Below are 25480 nucleotides of genomic sequence, written 5' to 3' on the forward strand. Positions count from 1 at the left end.
TATACCACTACTAGGAATGGGAGGGGGGGACTAAATCTTTTAAGATTTAAATAGCACATTATTGCGTGATTATAATGAGCACTGCTTACATTGTGCTTTTAATAAATACTACTGCATTGTTCAAAAATTATTAATTGTGTCTCAAATGATTCTAGGGGGGGACAGCTTTACTGAAGGGGGAGTCATGTCCCCCCCGGGATTTCCGCCCCTGGATATACATATAGTAACGATATGAGAGTTTGTTTGTAACCATACACTCTATAAAATAACGTATGTAGCTACCATAACATTACCCATTGTTTTCTGGACTGAATTTTGAAGCCTTGAGTTTGACATTTTATTTCATCTTGATTTTTTGGAACCAGAAGTGACCATATTTGGACAAGAGGGTGGAGCTGTGGCAACAAGGTCTTAGTCTGGTTGCTTTGTGTGATTGCTGCCACCAAGCTCACCAGAGGTAAATGCTCCAAGGTTTGATTGGACCAAACTGAACAAAGGTGTGAAAATGCTCCTAATAATCCTTTGACATAGAGAAGGTTATGTAGTGAGAAAGCTGGGTCTTTTTTCAGTGTGCTCTGTACTCCAGGGTTTCCCCCACAGTTGTGTAGTTTTATCCTCCTATCTGTGTAAACTCTAATCAGGTTATCTGTGTTCCCTCCATCCAGTGCAGACTTCAGCCTGTCATTCTAAAAAGATATAAAATGTGTGCCAGCTCAGTGGCTAGATCTTCCAAAGTCTGCATTTCTACACCTAATATGTTATAACTGCCTCTCAGGGCCTGCTATATATTTCAAGAACAAAGAAATTCAGCCAGCCTTTGTCAATTATGGTTAATTATGAATGAATGAATGAAAGAATGGTGTATTCAAGATAATCTCATCAACTAGTTACAAAACATAATGTGACCACATTCTTTTTATCCGGTATTTGCAGATGGGTGATCATCAGTCATTAGTAAAGAGACCACACGAAGTAGACCAATGAAAAACACTGCAGGATGTAAATAATGGAGGCCATAAAATCCACTGTTTGTTATGCTGGCTGCCTGGATGTGTTGTTAATCACACAAAATTATATAGTTACCAATAACCTGGTACACTGCAAGATGTGCATCACAGCTCACTGTAAACTCAGCATTTTGTGGTAATTCGTTGACTGTCTGAGGGCACCATCTGTTTCCCCTGACCAGCAGAGGGGGCAACCGTACAAACACTAGATAGCCAAAATCTGACCTCTCCAGTGCTGAATAGTCAGCAGGACTATACATAAAAGGAGGATTAATGTGATAGTCAAAACAGCCACATTCAAAAGCTGAAACAGTGTCAGCAGCACCCAGCCTAAAGCCTGTCCTCCTCCCACCCGGCCATGTTAGGAGATTCCTTATGAGCAGATCTGGGCCCTTCACAGCACAACCCTGCAGCCTGACCACAGGATGTGCTCTGGGTCAGGTGTCATGAGAACTGGGCTGCTAGTCCAGACCAGACAGGGCTGAGCCCTTGGTGGCCCCTAGCCACCGACCCCTCATGGGAAATGCAAGAATGTGTCTCAATAGACCGCAGACTGGAGATGGCTATTTTCAGACACAATGGCCACCATTCAAAACACATATTCATGTCTGTACATATGTATACACATGTACGCACACGCACAGGCACAGGCACAGGCACAGGCACAGGCACAGGCACAGGCACACGCACATGCACACGCACATGCACACACGCACACACACACACACACACACACACACACACACACACACACACACACACACACACACAGCCTGATGGGAAGATAAAAATATACCTTGTGAACCAAAACTCCCTTCCATGAGTTGCAAGCAAAAATGCATTGGTGCAAAGACAGAGTTTCATCAATAGGGATATCCCTCATCCTCAAAGCTGCTCTAATCAATATGACCACAATAACAATGGATAAAATGACTATGTGTAATGTCAAAGGGGTCGCTCATAGTGACAAACACCTGTTACTGTATTAACCTCATTTCCACCAGTTATGTTGTGTTCACTCAGGATCAGGCAGACAGCAAACTAGATATTGTTTTGGTGAACAAGAGCAGAATGATACAATTAGATGAGCCTACAGAGAATACTGGCAATGGTAAATTGCCATTTTGCCATCCTCTGCGATGGAATCTTCAACTGGATGTTAGGTAGCTCCCTCACAAGAGGAGAAAACATGGGCTATCCGAACAGTTACTGGACATTTCTAAAATTATTACATAAAATAATAAACACAGAATGATTTTATTTAATATATTTTATTCTATTTGTAATAATAGGATATCACCACCGCAACATATCATCATGCATGTCTCATTCTGCTGTCCTGCCATTCTGTCAGACTGTTTGTTTATCCAGTGTTGGCTTACCTGCCCTAACCAGGATTCTGTCCTCGTTCTACTGCATCAAAGTCAGTAGTCTTAACCACTGAGCTATCTAGCTGCATATGCCCTGTCAGTCATCAGACACTCCGCTGGTATAGTAAGCTGGCCAAAGGCGGAGACAGAGGCCACTGATATCAAGACAAGGAAGCTTCTCACAATGCATGAAGGGTTTCATCCAAAGTCCAGCACCCTGAGACTGTACACTAAGCGGAAGGAGGGGGGCCAAGGACTGGTGAGCACAGGGGCGCCGCCAGGAATTTTGGGCCCCATGAAAAAAAATCACATTGGCCTGGTAAAAGGGCCAGGGACAACTGATTTAATATGAATATCTTGCTAAGCATTTACCTGCACTGATTAAATGTAGGTAAAAAGGAGTGAAATGTAGGCTAACACTAGTCTGTAGCTAGCTTATTTCACTGTGGACATTAAGCTAACAGGTTCACTTCTACCACTCACAGACTATAGGCTACCCACCTTTCTTGGAGAAACACTGGCTCACATATTGACACCCTTTCTTTTGCCTCTCCTCTCTCTCCTTTCTCTCTTTTATGAAAACAGGATTTTCTTTTAGTACAAGGTAGCATGATGATGACTGTAGCATTGTAGCGCAACTGCTGACTGCTACTAGGCACCATCACCGTCAGTGCCCTAAGGCAGGACCAAACCATTTCATGCAGATACAGGGGGGTGGTCAGTCAATATGGATGTTTACTTTTTGGTCAATGGGGATATTTAACTTTTACTGCCAAAATAAAGTAAAAACAAAGAGATCATTGATTTTATTACTATATTTGAAAAAAAATATTCTTAATGATGATGGTTTAATAATTTTATATTAATTTTACCTATTTTTGGGGCCCCTGTCAGTCAGGTGCCCTTGGAATTGTCCTAACTTTTCCCCCCTATATGGTGCCACTGGGTGAGGACCTGAGCCACTGTCCAGAATGAAAAAACTAAGATTTAGTAACACATCAAGAAGATGGCCCCCAGAGATCTAAGCCTGAATGCCTCAGGCAGCAGAAACCTGAGAATGCAGAAGAGGAGGATGAACCATCATGGACGGACAAGCCCCTGCACGGCATGTGCCACCGACAGACTGAAGAAGTGGCCGACATCAAGAAATTCTACCAGTGGCTGGACAAGGCTGGGCTGAAAGACAGCACGGAGGCACTAATCATGGCAGCACAGGAACAGGCACTTAGTACAAGATCAATAGAAGCAGGGATCTACCACACCTGACAGGAGCCCAGGCACAGGCTGTGCAAGATGCTCCTGAGACAGTTCAGCACATAATAGCAGGGTGTAAGATGTAGGGACAGTGTTCATGGAACACCACAACAAAGCTGTTGACATAGTGTACAGGAACATCTGCACTGAGTTTGGGCTGGAAGTCCCAAGGTCACAATGGAAGACACCTCCTAAGGTGGCTGAGAATGACCAAGCTAAGATCCTGTGGGACTTCCAGAACCAGGGGGGGATTTTTGTTTTTTACTGCTTTTGGTTATGTTGTTTTGTTTTCAGCACATGGAGAAATGCCAGAGAAATTTCCTTAAGATTTAGAATTTTAAATGCTCGTGCGCCATGTGTGTTACTGTGCTTCTGGGTTAGCTGCTACATAATCTGAAACTTTGCGGCGGCTCGTTCTTTGGCTCTGTGTGTTTTTATCCACCGCTCTCTTTCGCCATTGCCCTCATAATTCACAGCAAAACTGAAGCGGTTTCAAACACCAGACCTGTAGGTTTTCAGAAGATCCTCTATTTGTGGTCTGGTAATGAAGTTACTAACCAACTGGTAATGAGCTAGTTTAGCACAGCTGCCTCCCAGTGTGTCTCACTGGAGTAGAATGTTCTGGTTTGGGGGTGGGAGGGACAGACAGCATGTTGCCTGTTCAGTGGTGTGGGCTGCCTTGTTGACAGCAGTGGCACTAGGACTATTATATTAAACACTGTTTTAGCTGTACATTTTATTTTTCAGGTGTAATAGGACAAGTCTATATATTGTTCAGTTGGTAATGTGTGCCGAACCTGAAGCCTCGTACTGAATGCTTCAATACAAATATGTGTATTGTTACACTCCTAATATGTATATATATGTATATATATATATATATGTATACTTTATATGTAGTTTTATATATAGTTCATAGCAACATAACTGTAAGGGTCTGTGGGTCCTTTAATCTGTAACAATGCATCATATTTCATGAGTTGATCACGTTTTTTTGAATATAAAACCAAAGTAACTGGAGCAGTTAAATAAATGCTGTGGAGTTAAAGTATAAAGTATCATAAATTTAATATACTTAAGTATAGTAAGCCTAAAAATTGTACTTAAGTACAGTACTTTAGTAAATGTACTTAGCGACATTCCACCACTGATGTTACATCTCTTGTATCTTAACACTTGTTAGATGAGACACTGTGGTGTAACTAGCAGCCATTCACAGTTTTAAGATGTTTACTGACCATCAACAAAGCTCAGCCCTTCATTCTCAGTGAAGCTGTGGATTTACACACCCTTCAACTCTGAATGAAACCAGGTGATCCCTTAATGTTAGCTCACCAGTGGCCATCAAGCCAGCAAGTGAGAAGAAGATGCTTGGAGTTACTGGAGGGCATGTTCTTAATGTTCTTGCAGAGGCTAGCTGCCTGTCCATGTGTCCATGTCCAGGCACTGATAGAAAACTGATATCAACCATCTCATCCTTCTCACAGTAAGACAGACAGGTTTGACTTATTGTACCCATTTTCCCCAGTGTTGTATGAAAATGTCCATCTTGAGTTGTATAGAGAAAGTAACATTTACCATCATGTAAATCTCCATTTTCACATCTATCCAGTTATTTTTAGTAGGACCAACATGCATCATCAATCTCCCTGCTGCCAGCAGTATTCCCATTGAGTATTTACCAGTTTTTTTTGTGTGCCAATTTTCGATATGCCGATATGAAACAACTAATTTGACCAATAACTGATATTATTGTTATATTGATGTATCCACATTTTTGCCCACCTTATTTTAGTGATCACCAAGTCTTTTCGGTAGTGGACTTAACATCATATTATGCATACAGTACATACTCTTATCGTGATGGTCCACCAGCAGATGGAGACTTGAAATACTTTTCAATGTTTAATATTCATTCATTGTGCAAAATAAGAAAAAGCATGTTGGATGATTTTAATAGTTGATTTTAAAGCAAATATCTGCTGATAGCAATGATGTGTCAATATTATTGTGCATCCCTGGCCTAAATATACAGTATGACTTTGAAATCTAATGGTACATGTATGTTAAAGGTGATTTGCATTGCCCTGTGCATTTCTTTCCAGTAATTCTGTATATTTTGGCAATCCCAGAAAACCACAATTCCTCCAGAACTGATAACTGCCATTGTCATGGTGTGCTTCTTTGTCTTTGTCTGTTATTAACGGGTCTCCTTCCTTCTCCCATCTGTCCTTTATATATTTTGTCAAATAAGCTTTCAGACTGTGGGGACTTACAGAGTTGAGAGATGACCCCTCTTTTAATCTTTTTTTAAAAATGCATTTATAAATAGTTGTGTAGGCTACAGACACTTGGGTGCATCAAATAGCATCTACCTATAAAAAACATAATGGACAGATTAATCAAGATGAAAAATAACAGTTATTTAAGCAACCCTTAAATAAACACAGACCAATCTTTCCACAGTGTGATAAAATGACAAAATGAAGTATGTGACTGGCTTGACCCTTTTATGTCCTATAGCCAGAGTCTGAAAAGGATATAGCCATAAAAACAAACAATCATGTTCTACTGTACATGCAAACATAAAACTTCCACCACAGACAAAGGAGCAGAGCACCACTGCAGGTCAACACTGCTTGCCAATCAACACGGAGGATATGACCGCCATGTCCAGAGCAGGGAGAATGACCTCTGGGCCAAAACGGATGAGTCTTTTTATAGCCTCCTTTATCAGACCTCAAGCCATGTCTGTTACATCATGTCAGACAAGCTTTAATGGCCAACTTGTAGATTCCTCCGGTGCGATAAACTCTGTTGACCTGTGGAGGCCTTGGCTCAGAGGTCCCAGGTGACTCTGGAGGAAGGCCAAAGACGTGGGCCGGAGGAGCGTCAAGCCCAGCCCGGTAGACATTAAAGGCAGTGGTGGGCTTCTCCAAAAGAATCATTGCGTGTGAGTCGCCTTCCTGTATCGCAGGGGCTGATTTGATGTTCTGCCTGTTTGGGGGCCTTCAGGAATCCCACGGGAGGTGATGACACACTAGTTCATCAGCCCCAGGCTCAAGAAACACCTGCTTCTTTCAGATATCATCCCCATAAAGTAGCCTCAGGGTGTTTATTTTAACTCTGGTGTTACCTTTAGCAGCTCAAAGTGTAACACAAGAAACACTCACCCATAAAACATTTCACATTTGGCACTTGGGACCAATCTCTGTCTCTGACAGTGATGTCATTTCATATGAAAAGACAACTTGGCATCTTTAAATGAAAAATTTGTCATATTGAGTCTTGAAGATGAGAGGTGAGACAAGAGGTGGATGGGGCTGAGGCCATTTGTTGAACTTTTAATGAAACACCGCCCCACCTGTCGTGGTTGCTCAGGCTGTCAGGAGCTGTGAAAGATGATCAGCGTCATCAAGAGGGAAAAGAGGTAAAGGAGAGGGGGAGAAGGTGGAGGAGGGTGGTGGGATGGGAGGAGGATGGGCAGATGAGGGTTGAGTCTTATCTTGAGGTCACATTGAGGGTCAAATGAAAGATAACACTGTTGCTACCGCACTGAGGGTTACAGTAGCTTTACTCATCATAAGAAGCACCCACTCATGCTCCACAGAAGACATCCGGACTGATGAATATATCATTAATCATCCTTTGGCTTAGCTGCGGGTCTAAATGGCGACAACAACTGGCATAGTAATCTGATAATAAAGAAGACAACTAACTACTAAATTCTATGAAATCATAAGCTGCTCAACATGTTATGTCTTGATAATTTATTCCATACACAGACAGAAATGCTAGCATTACATGCTGGATCTACTTTTTTAGAGAACAGCAATTGGGTCAGTGACTTCCAGCTTTCTTTCTGGGGCCTGTGGTCATAATAAGGTTGCCACCTATAAACTGTACTCACTTACGTGTCTGGAAAACTGTGCCAGAGACGCTGCACTGCACACATCCTGGATGGATGGATAACAAATTGTTTGTCAATGATCCCACATTTACAACCTGCCTGATTTCTTGATTCTTGATTCTCTGATGGCTGGGGTATATATACTGGCTGTGTGTAATCAGGAACAGGTGAAGGGAGCTGCCTTGATTAGCTGGGTGTGAGCTGTACTGAGGCGTGGGAAACCAGGGTGAATGGAAAATTCCTGAATGGGAACTGGGTGACTGGGTAGGCAGAAGTGAGCAGGTGACCAGTAATGCAGAACTGTAACAAACACTCCTAATATTGCACAATACAAAAAGTATGAACAAATGGTAATGAACTTTAAAGTAGGTTGTGAAAACAAATCACTTTATAACTGTTATAACAGTTTTAAGCCACATACAATACATGCACTGCTCTGTGCTAATATGGTGATAACAAGAGTTTTCTGAACATTATTTCCACTCATTACTTCAAGTCACAAAATTTCAATTCAAGTCGTGTTTACCAGTTCTAAAATAATATAGACTGAATGAATGAATTAAAAAGTCCAAAACAAAGAAAACCAATTTCAATAATCTGAGAGATTTGTAGACCATAAAGTCTGCAATAAAATGCATTGTGCATTTTCTGCCCAATACTGGAGAAATCAGAAAAAACACTATCTACAAAATACATCTTGCCCTCATGCCCTTTTGAGACAAACCGAGAAACAAAATTGAACAGCTATTTACACCACAATAATTCAGGCTTTTGTTGTGACATTCAATAGAAAATTAACAGTTTAAATCATCAGATATGTACACTACAAAAGAAAATGGGAGTCACTTTCCGCTTCTCCTACTAGAACTTTTAAGGTCCCTTGAAATTAATAAAAATGTATGCATCTTATTCAAGGTGATGACAAAAAGTTGATAAATTCCAGTCTGATTAACAGTGCTGTTCACCTCTAGTGACACATCTGACTTTATGAAACACAGAAACATCAAGTATTTTGTTGTCAGACCATAAAGCAGCCTGAGAATATTTGTATATAAGTATATGTATGTTTTGTCACTCTCTGACATCAGCTCATGACAGAAGAGCATTTCGATTTGCTGTTTACAGTATCTGCCCATGAAAAACCTCATTTGCCAGTGACTCCCACAATGACATAAAAGACTGCTGACGGGTATCAGGCGCACATTCTGACGGTCACATTTTTTAAACATGTGTTAATGTTGTGAAAGAGATGCAGTTAGGCACCAAAACTACATATTTAGGTTTGGAAAAAAGATCAGATCCTAATAGAGTTTCACATTTGTTTGTTTTTTCTACAACTAAGTGACCAATGAAGTCTTGCCGACTAATTACCTTTCTGGTCGACTAACATTTTGTCGACTATTAGAGGGCAAGTTTATCATAAATATGCATCATCCGTCTGCTGCAGTGGTAAGAGAAAAAAGAAAACAAACGTGAACTGAGTCCTTGCTATAGTGGCATTTGTGTGTCGGAAAGGTCTGAAGAAGAGGAGGAAGAGGAGAATGTAGACGCAATCGTGGCTGGGGAAAAGAGGCCAACTTGGCATGCCAATTTTGCAACAAGAGCTCAAAGCATATTCATTAGCATCTACTAGCATTTAGCATTGTTGCACTGATCAGCGCGCCATTTCAAGCTGCATTTCTATTGGTTGGTTAGAAGATGCAGGTCATAAAAGATGGTCATCCCAAATTTCTGACACTGTCAGAATTTTTTCCATATTGGTAATCTTTCATCTAGGACAGCCCAAAATTGCACAGTGTATAGCGGGATTTATGCTATGTCATCTGACTTACTCCTTTGCTCCCATCATAATTACTATGGCCAGTAGAGGTTGCTGCTTAACAATAAACGTAAATGTGGGTCGCAATAAGCTGCTTCCACAGACAACCTGTATGGCTATTTTGTTGAAAATAAATAAAAGACATAAACTGGACAGGTACGATGATCAGTAATATCCAACATGGTTGGAGAGACAAAGAAAAGATGAAGCTGAGGACATCACAGTTTTCTATGGTCTGTGATTTCAGGCAAAATGCAGAGAATTTAGGCGCATCATTACAACAGCCACCAACAAAAAACTGTTATTGTTTTAAAGCTATTCCAAATATACAATAGTTCTTAAAAAGGATACTCTAGATGCTGTTTTTATGTACATTAAACTCTAAACTATTCAAAGTATGCCACCACAGTGTGTCTTCCCCACCCACTCTCTCTCTCCCGTCAGTCTCTGCTACGCTTCATCTAATAAAGCACCAACACACACACACACTCACACAAAGATAAATCATAAAAGGCCCTTTGCAGCAGGCTGCAGCTGGCTGTTAGGAGGAGGCTCTTTTCTCTTCAGTGCAGCTGTTTCCGATGAGTCAAGTTATCTGACCGCAGTCTTTCCCAGCAGACAGCTAACACTGACGGGCCATACGCTCACCGTCTCGTCACTCCATACTGTGCAGTGGGGATATTACAGAGGGGAGTATACTGCCTGATGTTGGAAAACATGCACTGGCTTTGTTTGGTCTGGCATCTGCATCTTTTTAAGGATTTGATTCTTTTATAGTTCTTTATATGTTGTGTAGTCAAAATGAATTACCTCTTTGCTTGTTTTGGTCTTTTATTAAAGGTCCAGTGTGTAGGATTTAGGAGTGTATAGGCAGATAGGTTAGCTATATAATGTTTATAACTATGTTTAGTTCATCATCAGCTGAAACTAAGTTGTGTTTTCGTTACCTTAGAATGAGCTGTTTATATCTTCATACGGAGCTGGTCCTCTTCCACAGAGTCTGCCATGTTGTCCTACAGTAGCCCACAACGGACAAACCAAACACTGGCTCTAAACAGGGCCTTTGCATTTTTCCATTTTCACTTTGGCCACCCTAGGTCTCATACACGCTCGGCACACAGTAGAAGTTGCCACTCTGTAACTTCACCGCTAGATGCAACTTAATCCCTCACACTAGACCTTTAAAAATCAGATATCAACCGGTCTGTGACATGATGGCTGACAAGGTGTAAAACCCGGGGAGCCGGTGGCTTAGTGGTAGAGCAGGCGCCCCATGTACAAGGCTGTTGCCGCAGCGGCCGGGGTTCGACTCCAGCCTGTGGCCCTTTGCTGCATGTCACTCCCCCCCTCATGCTTGCCTGTCCTATACATTAAAGGCTAAAAAGCCCCAAAAAATATCTTAAAAAAAAAAAGACAAGGTGTAAAACCTGCAAATAGATACATTCAACAATGCCAAAATATGCTTTCTAATCTAATCTAATCTGAACTGAAAAACATTGCACATCATCAGTCCCTTTAAGAGAGACAATTTGAAAATGTACAAGCTATAAAACTGTATTAAAAGGATAATTTGGATGTTTTTTAATAGGATTGTATGAGGTACTTATCCATAGTCAGCATATTATATACAGTAGATGTCAGTCGGCACACCTCCAGTTTGGAGATTGCAGGCTGGAGTCTGACATGGAAACTCAGCAACGCACTGCTCTAAATGGGGGCATTTACAAACTTATTTAATAGGGATGCACGATATCGGATTTTTTGCCAATATCCGATACGCTGGTATATAGCAACTCATTTGGCCGATAAACAATTACCATATCTATATAGCCACTTTTTTCCCCACCTAATTTTAGTGATCATCAGGTCTCTTCTGTAGTGGAATTTACACCCCAATGGCGTGCCAATATTATCATGCATCCCTAGTCCCTACAGCCACCTAAAAAAAATCTATATCAGTTAAAGTGTAAGTTATATTTAAATTATTTTCACTGCCAAATCTTGTCGTCAGACAATGATTTTTGATGGGAAACTGAAGCCATTATAGCTCTCTTTTCAAATCCAGACTCCATAGAGAAAAACAGCAAATTTTGCATTTCTGAACGAAGGAGCTGCCGGTCTACTGCTGCCTCGATCAGTTATTTTGTTTGTGTTATTGTATGACTTTTACGTTTAAAGTGGTTGGTTTGGATGCAACAAAGTCACATAACATCACAAACTAACTAACTAATCGAGGTAGCGGCAAACCAGCAGCTCTCGTGTTCAGTGAGCTTAAATTACTGTTTTTGTCAGTGGAGTCTGGTGGCTTTGACATAAGCATAGATGGGTAACTGAAGTCATTAACAGCTTCCCTGTGGGAACCGGCCAGATTTTTTTAGGTAGCTAAAATACGTTCACAGCAGTAGATTGTTAGCTTTCGTGTCAGTACTCCTGCCTCATCTCCAAACTGGGGGCATACAGACATCTACTGCTGGTAATACACTGACTATGGATGAGTATATCATATAACCCTACTTCAATACTATTTAGGTATCCAGCTAGCTAGCATGCACAGTAACACAGCTCTGTAACTGACATACCTAAATTGAGTGCAACTATTGTTAATGTTATAAGATCTTACTATGCTTTCCTGATGTGAAAAAAGGCCTATAGGTTACAAAAAATAATCATGTCTATTAATAAAACATTTATTGCACAATTAATAGACTTTTTAGTCTATTGGGGCAGAAGACATCTACAACCCATGAAACACTCACATGTTATAAAGCTGGCTAACATGTTAGTTAATAGATACCTAATTCCACATCCAGCAGAAACAGAGCAACATAACACTTAGTTTTGTTTATCGTATCTTGTGTCCGTCCAGTGACTGTTATGACTGCTGGTAGCTTACTTTATCTGTCTGCTGCTTAGTGCTGGGCAGTGTTGGGAAGGTTATTTTTGAAATGTTGTAGGTTTACAGATTACTATTTACCCGTTAAAAATGTGTAGATGTTTGGATATCTATTATAGATCCATAAACAGTATCAACCTACGGTATATAGATAGAATTGTATTGAATAAACTGTGTTTTTCCAGACTTTTCCAGCTAGTGTTACAACTAACCCTCTGCCCGTTACATTTAACCCCACCCATGGGGTACATTGTAACATTCACTTCTGTTTATTTGTAGTAGAGACGTGCATGTTGTGAGAATAAAACAAAAAATAATCTCAAACAGTTTTAATAACATTTAGCCATACTGAAATGTGTTAGGTTGTGCCCTGTTCTCACTTTTAATTAGTAGCTGTAATTGGGTACAATTACATATTATTATTTTGTAATTTAATTATATGTAACTACTTAGACCCCAACACTGGTGCTGGGCAAGGAGCATGCAGCAGGGTTGTGCCAAAATAGAAAACCATGGAGCTAAAAGTGGCTAAAAAGCTAGGCTGGGTGATAAGATGGTTTGGTCACCACAACTGTCAACTTTCAGAGTATACATGATATATGATATTGGTATCAGCTTCGAAAACCACTGTACGACTTATACTATAGTCAGCCATTCTCACTGAGTACCATTCTGACATCTCGCTGTCACACATCCCACCCAACACACACTTCATTAGTGCTTTAATCACCTCAACAGGCATTTAATGGCATTCCTTTGAGTTGATGCAGGGGGCTGGGGGGTTAAAGTATTTACGGTTCCAAACTGTGAAGCGTGGTTGTGTTGGGGGAGAGAAAGTGCAGCAGGGTCGTGTTGCTGGCTGGCCGCGCGTGGTAAAACACCATGGTGTCCTGCTTTATGAGTGGAACCAGGTTCCTCACAGGTCGCTGTTGTTGGTGCAGCTGAGCTGGGGGCCAGGGGCCACCAGTGCCCCAGTTTGATGTGTCGAGGGGTTGTGTTTGTAAAAACAGACCCTTTGATGACACTCTCTCCCTTTTCCAGCAGTCGGCCCCTCCTGCCCTCCAACAGCACCGGTCAATCTGGAAGCCATTTGCTTGGTTTCCACAGAGAAAGTTCAGGCTTGATCACCTCCAGCATCTGCTGAGTGTTTATTTACCCACAGCAATTAACCCATTAGACAAACTGAAACGGGGCAACTGTAGAGCCACTGATCACTTTGGCCCTCTAAGGAAAGGAGCCAGTACTGGGGCAGAATGTATTCCCTAATCTAGACATACACATTACTGATGCACATGTATCTGCAGAGGAAAGATACTTATAGTATTTTGATGTGTACTTTAAAAGACTATGCTGTGCTTATAGTCTAGAAGAACTTTTTTTCTCATTTGATAAATGGTGTATCTATATATTGATTACATAAAAAGGTTTTGAAATATATTGTCATTTGAAGCTATTTCCATGCTCTTGAAAAAAGACTGCTAAAGCATGTCCCATTCAAATTCACAACTTGAAAACGATCTAATTGTTGCCTGTGAACAGATCAGAAACAGGTAGAGAGACTGTATAGTTTTTGAAAGGAAGTTTGGAAATTTGAGAGAATCATTGTGACGTACATGAAAAGTCTACAAGTTACAGGGGCCACAAGCCCCAAAAGCCTTATGGTATCTCGTGTGACGCCCAACACTTCCAGGTCTACTTGAATGTTTTAGTCTGTTTTCAGAACTTTCAGAAAACATCTGGGGATACAGCTGAATGATTCTTCCAAAAGATATTCCTGCGTTGGGTGTTTTGATTAGGGTGATGGAGAGCACTACCAACACATCCCACTAGTGTGCAGGCCATATAATTCACAGCTACAACTGAAAGATGTTTTGAGATCCAGCAATAGTTCCACATCTACATATTACCTACATACTACTAACTACTTACCACAGCAAATAACAATTAGATTTGTTGTTGGGCAGTTAAATAAAGAAAATTGCTTTACATTTTATACTTTGAGTGAACCCAGTTTCCCATTGATTAGCTGCACCTAGCTAAATCTAACAGCCTAAATGACTGTATGAAAGTTATCAGCATTTTGAGGCTGTCATGTGTCTTAAAAGGACAGTTGCTGACAAGAGTGGCTACAGGATGTCATCATGCCAAACATGGCTTTACAGAAAGGATACTCAACTTGCTTTGCAAATTGCCAGGAGGCCAGGGGCCAATTAATAAACAAACATAATAATTACTGTAATATACAAATAATAAGGAATCCTCCTCTGGCATTTTTTGAGGTACACAAACTCTATTTCAATGCTTTTTATATAGTCTGGCATTATTTACATTCAAAGTACAATTTTTTTAACATAAAATAGAAAATGGTTTACAGTCTCTTTGTGGTGGTGACATTAAGTCATGTGACCGTGGTGTAGTTTTTATAGCCTTAAGCTGTTTTTTGTTTTTTTTTTTACCTCTGGATTGCATAGGCTTTAAAAATCATAAAAAAAAAATGTGTTTGTCTGCCACAGCTTGTTTTAGGCAGTGATCCAAAATCCAATGAATGACAGGGAACCAGGGCGATGCTAACTTCCGCATCAGCCTACAGAAAAACGTCATGCCCGAAGCACAAGGCAAGTATGTATCTGCCAATGCACCACAGGACACTGCTTCTACCATTCATGTGCGTGATGCAGAATACACAACGCAGCCACTACGGAACGCATAACCCTCCTTGGCCTAATGCAGGGAGGGGTTGTCCTTTTTATAAGTGAGACATAAGGTTAAGCCCCCCCATCAGCCTAGTTGTTTGCACAGTCTCTAAAACAACAGCCATGTAATGGATCCTACCTTCATGAATGAATGAAGTTTTTGCTGCTCTTGAATTGTACACTGAAATATCTCTAATAGTAAGTGCTGTGGAGTGAAAATCACAATAGTTGTCTACTGAGGTAAAGTTCACATGTATCAATTATACCTAAATACAGCAGGCCTACATGAGTAAATGGTTTTATGTTGCATCAGTTCTTGCAGTATTTGTGAATCACTGTGCTCTGCCATGAAGCATTCCAGTCTGGTTCATCTGGTTCCAAAGTGTGTCATCATGTCCCTGAAGAGCCACAGTCTTTGGATATGCATTAATGAATGTCAGCCTGTGTTTTCTCTTTGCTCTCCAATCGTAAAAACTAATGGCTCATTTTGGTGATTGTTCGACATAACTCAGCTGATGCCTGTGACTTTTAGGACCAAAACATTTGGGAAGACGGGAGCCCGTGCATGTGCCCCACCCCTCCCCTCACAGCCGCGGGGCCATTGCAGCTGCTATAAGAGCCCTCCCTGACACGATGACTATCTCACTGGACCATCATATGGGGAAGTGTCAAAACTAAATTGGGACTTCTGCCGCGTAAACCGTGAAGTTGCAGCCACTTTTACGCACGGCTCTTGTCTGCATGCAGCTGTCCTCTACTTGAAAATAAGGGATTGGCTTTCCCCTGTGAAACACTTGCCAACATATGATGGCTTTCACTATGCTGAGGCCGGTATCGACGCATCCCTTTTCTTACCCCGCAGACCTGACCTTGATGTCGGACGACGAGGAAGGAAACCGCAGCGAGAGCGACGGCAGCACCGACCAGGGCTACGGCTGCTGCGGGATTCCGGGGGAGAGTTACAGGAGGGAGTCCGGCGGCGTTGTGCGGCATCGGAACGCCGCTAACGCCAGGGAGAGACACCGGACCCAGAACGTCAACACGGCCTTCACAGCGCTGCGGACACTCATCCCCACGGAACCGGTGGACAGAAAACTCTCCAAAATCGAGACGCTGCGCCTGGCGTCCAGCTATATCTCACACTTGGCCAACGTGCTGGTGGTCGGGGACGGAAGAGAGGACGGACAGCCGTGTCTTAGCGCTGTCTACAAGGAGGTGAAGGGGAGTGGAGAGGGCAAGCAGCCCCGGAATATATGCACATTCTGCCTCAGCAACCAACGGAAAGGGGTAAACTTTTAAGTAAATATGCCCATAACCGCTCACAAAAGAAAAATACAGTTGCTAGTCAAAATTCCATTTCAAAATTATACTATTTTAAAATGTCTTTATTATTTGCAAGCCTAGCACGCATATAAATTATATCATGTTAGATATTATTTTCCCAAACGTCTACTGTTCAAAATGGCTCATATTGAGTACGTAAAGCTATTTACAATGCAGTCTCAGCTTTTATTCATGCAAAATCATTCCTGCAAAATACGCAGCGAGGGGTCTAAGTGTGTGCATTGACAATAGTAGAATTTAGGGTGGGTATTTTACAATAAAACGTAATTGATGGACCATGTGTGTGCCGAATTGCCAATAAGACCATAATATTTATTAAAAAGATAATTATCAATGGATCACAGTGTGTTTATCTTCGTTGATGGACGAGGAACCATAAAAGTTGCAAGGTTGGTGCGTTCAGAACGCCAGTTAGATGTCTGAGTATCAGTGGGTATTGTGTTCAGGACAGCATGGCAGTAGTAGCAACTTAGTGCTGCCATGTGTTTTCAGTAATCCTGGTGTGACATCTTATGCTGGCACACCAGAATGCATTTGTGCTATTTTATTTCAGCATTGTTACACATCAGAATTTCAGGATGAGGGCTTAGAATTTCGTAGGAAAAAAAATCTTCCAGTCTTTTTCTATTCTACAAACATACTGAGTTTGAGTAAATTTAGCCTACCTATCTGCTTGACTGCACTTTTACAACAGTTAATCAGTAAAGCAATTTTTGCCTGGAATGAGCCTGTTCCACTTCACAGGCATGGTTATATGACATTGTGGAGCCACAATGAGCTGCATGCATCTCAGTAAAATGGATGTGATCCATCTTGGTTAAACTCTCTGTATTGGGATAGTTTTTTTATTTGTACCATATCATTCAGTGCACTGAGAAATCATCAAAGGGAAAACTGTGTTTTTATCCATTTTGGACAGCTATGTAATCACATTCAACCTGTTAAAATACTCTTAGGAGAGAACATCAAAACATGTGAACTTTGAAATTGTGTTTAGGTCAAAAATAATTCCTATAGTAATTTCCCTCTTTGTTCACAGGTGAAAGACAGGCGAGACTGTGTGAAAATGCATGGAGGCAGTGTGAGACAAATAAGTCGGCGATGAAACTCTGAGTAGGATTGGATCTACTCTTCAGAGTAGACGTCAGGGAAACCTCCACCAACTATTCCTAGAGTCTGGACGCATCTCAGTCTTTGAGGACCACTCTGACTTTTAACTTTGCCTTATTGGTCACTTTACCCAGAATGTGATAAGAGGATTGGCACCAAAACCATCTGATAGTCTTTTTTTACAGCACACTTACTTATGTCACAGGGGACTGTTGTAATAGTGAGAAAAAGAGTGTAAAGCTGCTATATGGTCATGGATGTTCTTTTTATTCTGATGACAAACATTTTCAGGGGAATAGTAAAATAGACAAATTCTACATGACGAACAGTGCTGAGCAAATGCTCCCTCAATTAATTGGTGTTTAGCCACCTAAAAAGGCCCACGAAAAAATGACAACAGATATCAATAAGTTTGCCGATTTTACATCACTGCAATAGAAATAAATTGCCAGTTGTCAACTCGGAAGTGATTGTTGTTAGCGTGACATCATGGTGATTCGGTCCATTGGCCAGTTGATGCTCCTCAAGTCAAGGCAAGAATGGATGCTTCCTTGCTAGGATGGGTCCTTCCAAGTCGGGTCCCACAGAGGCTAGGCAAGACTCCTTCCTAGCATTTGGTGGCCACACATTGGAACAGGCTAGTGAGTGCCAGGTGTGCATCACTGAAGATGCCTTGCCTTTGCCTTCCGGCATATCATGCACAAATAATTGCGGGTACTTTGTGCCTGCTGAGGATACACACATGCTACCTTGAAAATTCTCTAGAAGGAGGACTCTGTCCTTGGTAGAATTCAAAGGATCCTTGACATTTGAACAGTCCTTTGGTGGTATTTGTTGATGAAGCCTCTTTGAAATTCAGCCATTTAAGGATCCTTCCTTGACTTTGAGTAGCACCATGAATCTCTAATGTTATTATTTAAACAGGAAGTGAGTAACAGACAGGGTTTTGCATTGTTTATTTGAAATTTACAGAGGTTTGAAATTTAGGAACATAAACATTACCTGCTCTGGATTACTAAAAGTTATCACATAGCAGCATGGAGCATGGTCATCTCCTATAATTACTTAAAGGTCCAATCCATAATCCAAATATAAATAAAAGGACATCTTTGCCATTCACATTCAAAGCTAAGGATTTGAACCAGCTGTCACTTTTAGACTATTGACTTAGATTTCTTCATGAACTGACAACAGATGATAACTAAATCCATGTTATCATTTTTTTATGATGCTGGTTAAAATTTATTTATATAAATAATGTTTCCTTTCATCTGTAGGTCAAAATCTTTTGTCACATATGTGGAACTACCAAAGCATTAGCATGACTGCTGGACAGAGGATCAGACATAGAGATGCTCTTTGTGCCAGCCCCTTCATACATTGCATTGGGTGAGGGACTGATGAGACAAACTCCCTTAAAAGTTTGCATCCTTCTTTAAGATGACACTAAGAGGATTCTGAGAGGCTTGGCTCACAAACTGATTTGTAGCCTTACAGCAGAGCAGTTTCAGGAATAATACGTGAGAGGATAGACCAATCCATCCACCTCAGCTGGCATTGTTAAGTTGTGTGCAACAGGACATACTTGTGGGACACTACTTTGTGAGCTTTTTCATGACATGTTGTAATCTACTTTGAAATTAAATTTATTTTTACATAGATGTGGCTCTCTTGTTTTCAAATCTGAAAATGTTGGCATTGTATGTTTCTGCAAGGATGTGCTACATTTACATGTTTTATACATATGTCTTGTAAACTCCCACACACTGTCTAACTTGCAAAAATAATGATTTTAAGATTTTAATGCTGCAACTATTTGGTGAACAGACTTTCATCTGGCAAAAACCATGCATATTATATCATCATTTCTACAGTGACATAGCATATGAGCTGACTGTCATTGTGAGGTGGAGGGGATGGCTGAGGTTGTGACACATAGTTGAGATGCCTGCCAAGCTGCTGGAGACCAACAAAAAAAATGGTTGCAATTTAGTGACCCATTGCTGTTTTTCCAGCAGGGATAGTGCCATGAAGAGTAGTTGCTTTCCTGCCAGGATTGTGCCACGAAAAGTGTCTATTGTAAGCCAAAAACATGATCTTTTCCTAAACATTACCAAGTGTTTTTTGTACCTCAACCTAACCACATATTTACCACAGTGCTGTTAAACAGTAAAAAAACATACATTTTCAATGTATCCGCAACACAGTAACATGCAAATGTGTCCATGGTTTGCAGAAACATATAATGTCAATTTTTTTTTTTTCAGCAACTGGGTTGTACATATAATTTTGAAACTATTATCCAGGTTTTGATATATCTGTCTCTTGAGATCTGAATTTTGTCCAGTACAATACAACAACGTCTCTTTTTGGAGACACTATACACATTGCTCTGGACACTCAACTGGACACACATTTTGCAGGTGAATTAGTTTCTGATGAAGAAATAGTCCCAATGAAAAGTGTTGACAGTGTGTTCTGTGGACTATTTATAGCTACTGTGTTTGGGTGGAAGCAGAAATCTAAACCAGATATATAAAAACCTGGACAAATGAAACCAAAGCTATCAGCATGGCTAGATACAGTGGGTAGGTGACAAAATATGTTTATGTAATTTAATGTAATTTGTGTGAACATACCCTTTAACACTGCAAGTGTAGTCTGTAGATCAGTGAAAATCCAAAAATAGCCTCTGTGACTGTACCCCCTCTAGATATGTTCCTGATATTTTTAAAGCTTATAAAGCACATTTAAAGTTCATGTAAATTTAGGACAGATGGAGCCCAACAAACAAACCACTTAACCATTACTGGCATCTTCTGCCTGTAGCTGCACAAAGGAGGAAACCTATACGGGGAATTCCAATGAAGGTTTACCCTCTCCATCTGTGTAATGCCAAAGAATCTCAACAGAGGAAGTAATCAATCTCTTCCTCAGCGGGCTCTCTCTGAAATCGTTGTATCCCAGCAGTATCTGACCACAGAGAGCCCTGTCAGGGTGGTAGGTGCACAGTGCCAGTTAGGAAGGCATGAATCAGAGTCAACTCTAGGAAAAGGTAAAAGGCAAAACAGGAAAGACACAAATTAGTGTTGTTGGATCTATTGTGGTGACTGATGATTACTCATGGGGACCATCAGGGAGTGGAGCACATTACTGGAGCCATGCCAACAAGATCAACCATGGAGAGGAAAAAGCAGAGTTTGGTGTTAGAGCTGAAAAAAGCACTTGCAAGTTCACAGATTTGTGCATTCTCAAGTTTGACAAGTCAAAGACAGAATAAGGCTTTCTTTATGCAACTAAAACTGGAGTACCTCATTTTCTGTTTTCATGAATAACACCATATTCAAAGTTCTGGACATCGTCGTGGTATCCAGGAAAATACAGAAATCTGAGGGCTGATCTTTGGTATGACTCTGTTCTGGTAGTAAATCTCCTGGGCTGGGATCCACATGTGGAGTTGATCAGTCACAGCTAATATCACCTAGCACCCTGTATCCAGACAAACACAGCTGCTGATGAATTAATGCTATAGAATCAGTGTACACACAGAGACAGATAGAAAACCAAAAAGCAGCAAAAAGAACTCAGAGGACTCAAAGAAGTGCTTAAAGGGTGAATGCCAGCAGACTGATCTGAAAATCTGAAACAATCACATAATGTCTTGAAAATAAATGAAGACTAGATGTGATGGATAACCTCTTTCAAACAGATCTGAAGTCTCTACAAGCTGATATTCATAGCGACATAAACTGAAAAATGTTAAAACACTGCAGCATTTCTTGAAAAAAAAAAAAGCAGTGTTAAAGGCATTGCTTGGCATTTTGGGAAATATTCACTTTCTTGCGGAGAGTTAGGTGAAAGGATTGATATCATTCTCATAACTGTATGATAAATAGGGTGCTGCAGGACCCAGTTCTTAAACGCAGAAGTCAGCATTTAATCACTCCCGGTTCCCTCGTCTTGAAGTCAATGGGCTTTTTGAATGGGTTTTTGGTTAGATATCTGAAATAAGGTCTGTGGTTCACATAAGCTGAAGAGGCTTTCAGGCTTTGTTCAACAACATAAAATACGTCAGTAAGTACCAAAGTCGTGAACTTTGAAGCTTTTATGTGTCTTAAAAAAGGCGGTTGCTAACAAGTGGCTAAATGAGACAATAGAACGTCATCACCCCACCCAGGGCTTTAGAGTCTTGTTGTGGTGGTGATGTTAGCTCATGTGCCTGTAGTGTAGTTTGTTTATAGCCTATTGTTAGCTTTTTATTACAAAAGTAAGTATCATAAACGTTTGTCACAGAGCTTACTGTTGGCAGTAATCCAGAATCTAATAGAAAAATCCCATTGGCTCTTTATCAATCAGTCAATCAATCAATTTTATTTATAAAGCCCAATATCACAAATCACAATTTGCCTCACAGGGCTTTACAGCATACGATATCCCTCTGTCCTTATGACCCTCGCAGCGGATAAGGAAAAACTCCCCAAAAAAACCTTTAACGGGGAAAAAACGGTAGAAACCTCAGGAAGAGCAACTGAGGAGGGATCCCTCTTCCAAGACGGACAGATGTGCAATAGATGTCGTACAGAACAGATCAACATGATGAAATAACAGTAATCCATATGACACAATGAGAGAGAGAGAGAGAGAGAGAGAGAGAGAGAGAGAGAGAGAGAGAGAGAGAGAGAAAGAGAGAGAGAGATGCAGGACAGACGGTAATGACAGTAGCTTATAACATCAAGGGAAGCAGTGTGATGCTAACTTCTGTGTAGGCTTATAGAAAGACGTCATCCACTGGGCACTCTATAAGCTCTGTGGTTAACACAAGTTTTAGAGACTTTAATGTTTTTTTCTTGGACATAACACACACCACTTAATACCCCTTAATTTTTATATGTCTTAGAAGAAGCTGTTGCTAGCAAGTGGCTGTAATTCATTTAAAGCCTAATGTTACCCTTTTACTTTGGCGAATTCATTTTTGATTCAAAAATCATAAAAGTGGTGTTTATTAGTAAAGATAAACTTACTAAACAAAACATCTGAGTATCATACTGTAAATGTTGGGCTAATTTTCTGCAGTAATCTAAAATCCAATGAAAAAAAATGCTTTTGTCAATGGAACTAGGGTGATGGTGGCTTCTGGGTTGGCCTACAAAAAATGTCAGCCCTGCACCACTCCATATGTAGCTACAGCCAGGAGGCAGTTAGCTTAGCTTAAAAACTGTCTAACAGCACCTCTAAAGATATTCGTTTTTGTTGCGGGCTATTTCTAGGCTAGCTGTATTCCCGTTTCCACACATTTTGCTGAGCTAAGTGGCTGCTGGCTTTATATTTACTGAACAAGAAAGTGAACAAGTTTATGTCCCAAAATGTTCCTTTAAGTCCTTTAAGTACATACAATTTATGGTACATTTTTTAGATTCCTACAATCCGGTCTCATTTCACAGTTTACTAATGTGTTTTTGCTCAAAGTAGACAGGATTTAGGATTACTGCACTGTAGATTCATGTATTTTGGATTTATCACTGCAACATATGCAGCTTCTATGGAAACTGTGCTTTCATGGAAAAAAGTAATTTTATAATGTTACACATCTATTCTCTGTTGAGACTAGCACATACATGTACACTACAAGACTTTATGATAGGGGCTTTATATTTCTGCCATAATCATTCCTTTACAAAAGTATTCTAAACTTACTCATAATCACAGCGTGAAGTGCAACAGACGAGTCACAGCCTACCATGAGATTTATGGCAGATTTTAAACATTTGACAACACAGTTATGACTAAACTGAATCCCTTAAATCAAACCTGAAGTGATGTTTGGAGGTACACCCCTCTGGAAGAACGTTATTGCACTCGCAGTCCTCTGGGGCAGCGCAAATAACTGCAGACTTGCACAAAGGATCCCAACGCTCCAGTTTCTCTCCACCTGTCAGTGCTAAAGCCTAATTAGAAGCTGCTGTGTGAGCTTATCCTGCAGCTCTGAGGGCCCAGCGGAGCCCCGCTCAATGGCTCCCAGAGGCCCCCGCAGGCAGGAAGATGTCATAGAGGAACAGGAAGGAAAAGGCCTGAGCGCTAGACCCTGCCGAGGCCCTCCCTGTGGGGCCCTCAGCTTTGGGTCAGTGCCAGCTTTGACATCAATCGGGGCCCAGATGACCCACCGTGCTCAGCTGATGCTTATTTTAATTCCTGGGTGGGAAAGCACGACTGAACAAAATTCTGAGTCACACTAAACAGAACATAAAACAATGAAAAATCTTATGTAAACAGAGTATAATTAAAATATCTGCTATATATCCATTAATAGCAATCTGCGGATGTAGGAACTTTTGGAAAAAACATCATGCAAATTGTATTGCAATGGATTCTTATATAGAGACAACCACTGACAAGTTTACATGAACTGAGAAAGCTGAATTACTGCATAAATAGGCATAATTATGTACACAAGTGACTACAGTTTAGTAGCTGCAGTGTCTTTGACCAAAAATATGGTAAAAAGTAGTGTTGTTGTCCCAAAAAGGCTAAGTAGAATAGTAAAGGCTACAGAGGGGGAAAATTTCATATCTTTGTACATTATTGGAATCCTTAAAATACTCATGAGATATAAAGGAAAGTATGAAGCAACACCTCTGACTGGTGTGGTTTCTTATTAAAGTCAGTGATATCCCTGTACAGGACAGTATAAAGTTCCATCTGAACATAAATTAATATGTCAAAGTCGTCAGCAGCGTTTTCCTGATCTTCAGCTTCATCTGGTAAGCATTAGCGGAGGATACCATGGGGCAAATAGGAAGGACTAAGATTGCGATACAGTTCCCCTCCACCACACTTAGCCCTAAACAGACCCTTATGGTGCTGTAGCTCAACTGTTTGACAGGGCAGACACCTTCCACCCCCTCACTACCTCTTGTTCAACCCTAGAGTTCCCCAGCCAGCCTGCCTGTCAGAGTAATCGCCATCAGACACGCACTGCGGGCCCTTTCATGGGACAGCGGCCTTGGATAGACCGCTTCCGATTTTTACGATTGTTTTCCATTGATGGGTGGAGTGGGAGAGCAAGGAGCAACCCAGTCCTCTGCAGCAGCCAAACAGGCACTAACTGGGCCAGACACAGTAGTGTATGTGTCAGTGTGTGTGTAGTTGTACATAGAGTTAGACTGATTAAGAATATTTGAAGGCCGATACTGATACATATCTTTTCAGATTATGGTACACCTGCAATAGAAATTACTGTCAACAGGTTTACTTACTTAGTCTAAGGAAATGAGGGTAATGTGAGCTGTGCAAAGTCAATTTTAAGTACTGCTTCATTTGACAATAACCCTTTTTACACAGAGATCATGCTATTGTGCCTCTACAAAGTCCCTTCTTTATCCCTGCTTTGCATTTTTTAACAGAACCAAACAATGGCACCATCATGTTGCTCCAGTGTGGGATTTTTGACAGCATGGTGCCATTGCAGAAGTAAAAGAGGTATGATGGGCGAGAAATGTAACACAAAAGCATCGTCGACATCTAGTGTGACATATAACACATGTATCAGCAGCACTTTATAAACAATAACAATGGCATTAACATGGCAATAACAGTTATTTAGGCCCTGTTTAGACGACAACGGTTTCTCTAAAAACGGAAAAGTCTGTCCTTTGCGTTTTAAAAAACTTCTGTGTTTATATGATGATGTTATTGAAACGATCCCCGTTCACACGGAGCTGCAAAATCTACTGGAAACACTGTAGTATGCACGCCAGGTCAATGGGTGGCAGTGTAAATTTGCAAAGCAACACCATGGCATGACGCCATGCGCCTGCGCTGAAGCGCCTTCCTCAACAACGTGGTGATTACAAACCAAAACAATGAAGACACAATGGTGAAAGCATGCACAGATAACTTTGTCTGGATGGACGATGAGGTGGAGTTGCTACAGTAACAGATCTACACTTCACTTCAAATCAACAGGGTGAGCAGCACAAACAGAGCTCGGCATTGTTGTTGTGACGGTCAGCATGCCTAGTGACTGGAACCGTAATACGCATGTGCAAAAAGTCTCCGTTTTCAGAGGAACTGCATATTGCAA

General features: G+C 40.9%; 1 protein-coding gene across 1 annotated transcript; it reads left to right on the top strand.

The window, feature by feature from the left end:
- Window positions 1-15564: 15564 nt before the first annotated feature.
- LOC126385375 (transcription factor 15-like) lies at window positions 15565-19500 on the top strand. Its single transcript, XM_050036952.1, has 2 exons — window positions 15565-16233; window positions 17330-19500. Exons 1-2 carry the CDS (start codon window positions 15751-15753, stop codon window positions 17393-17395), a joined length of 549 nt encoding a protein of 182 aa, XP_049892909.1. The 5' UTR covers window positions 15565-15750; the 3' UTR covers window positions 17396-19500.
- Window positions 19501-25480: the final 5980 nt, after the last annotated feature.

Source organism: Epinephelus moara, chromosome 24 (assembly GCF_006386435.1).
Source record: "Epinephelus moara isolate mb chromosome 24, YSFRI_EMoa_1.0, whole genome shotgun sequence".
In the NCBI taxonomy this organism is placed as follows: domain Eukaryota; kingdom Metazoa; phylum Chordata; class Actinopteri; order Perciformes; family Serranidae; genus Epinephelus; species Epinephelus moara.

What these genes read in the sequence shown, in the direction of transcription:
- LOC126385375 (XM_050036952.1), top strand. Translation starts at nt 15,751, where the DNA reads ATGATGGCTTTCACTATGCTGAGGCCGGTATCGACGCATCCCTTTTCT. An exon ending in TCAGCAACCAACGGAAAGGG is followed by an intron (nt 16,234 to 17,329) that starts GTAAACTTTTAA and finishes CTTTGTTCACAG; the next exon opens with GTGAAAGACAGGCGAGACTG.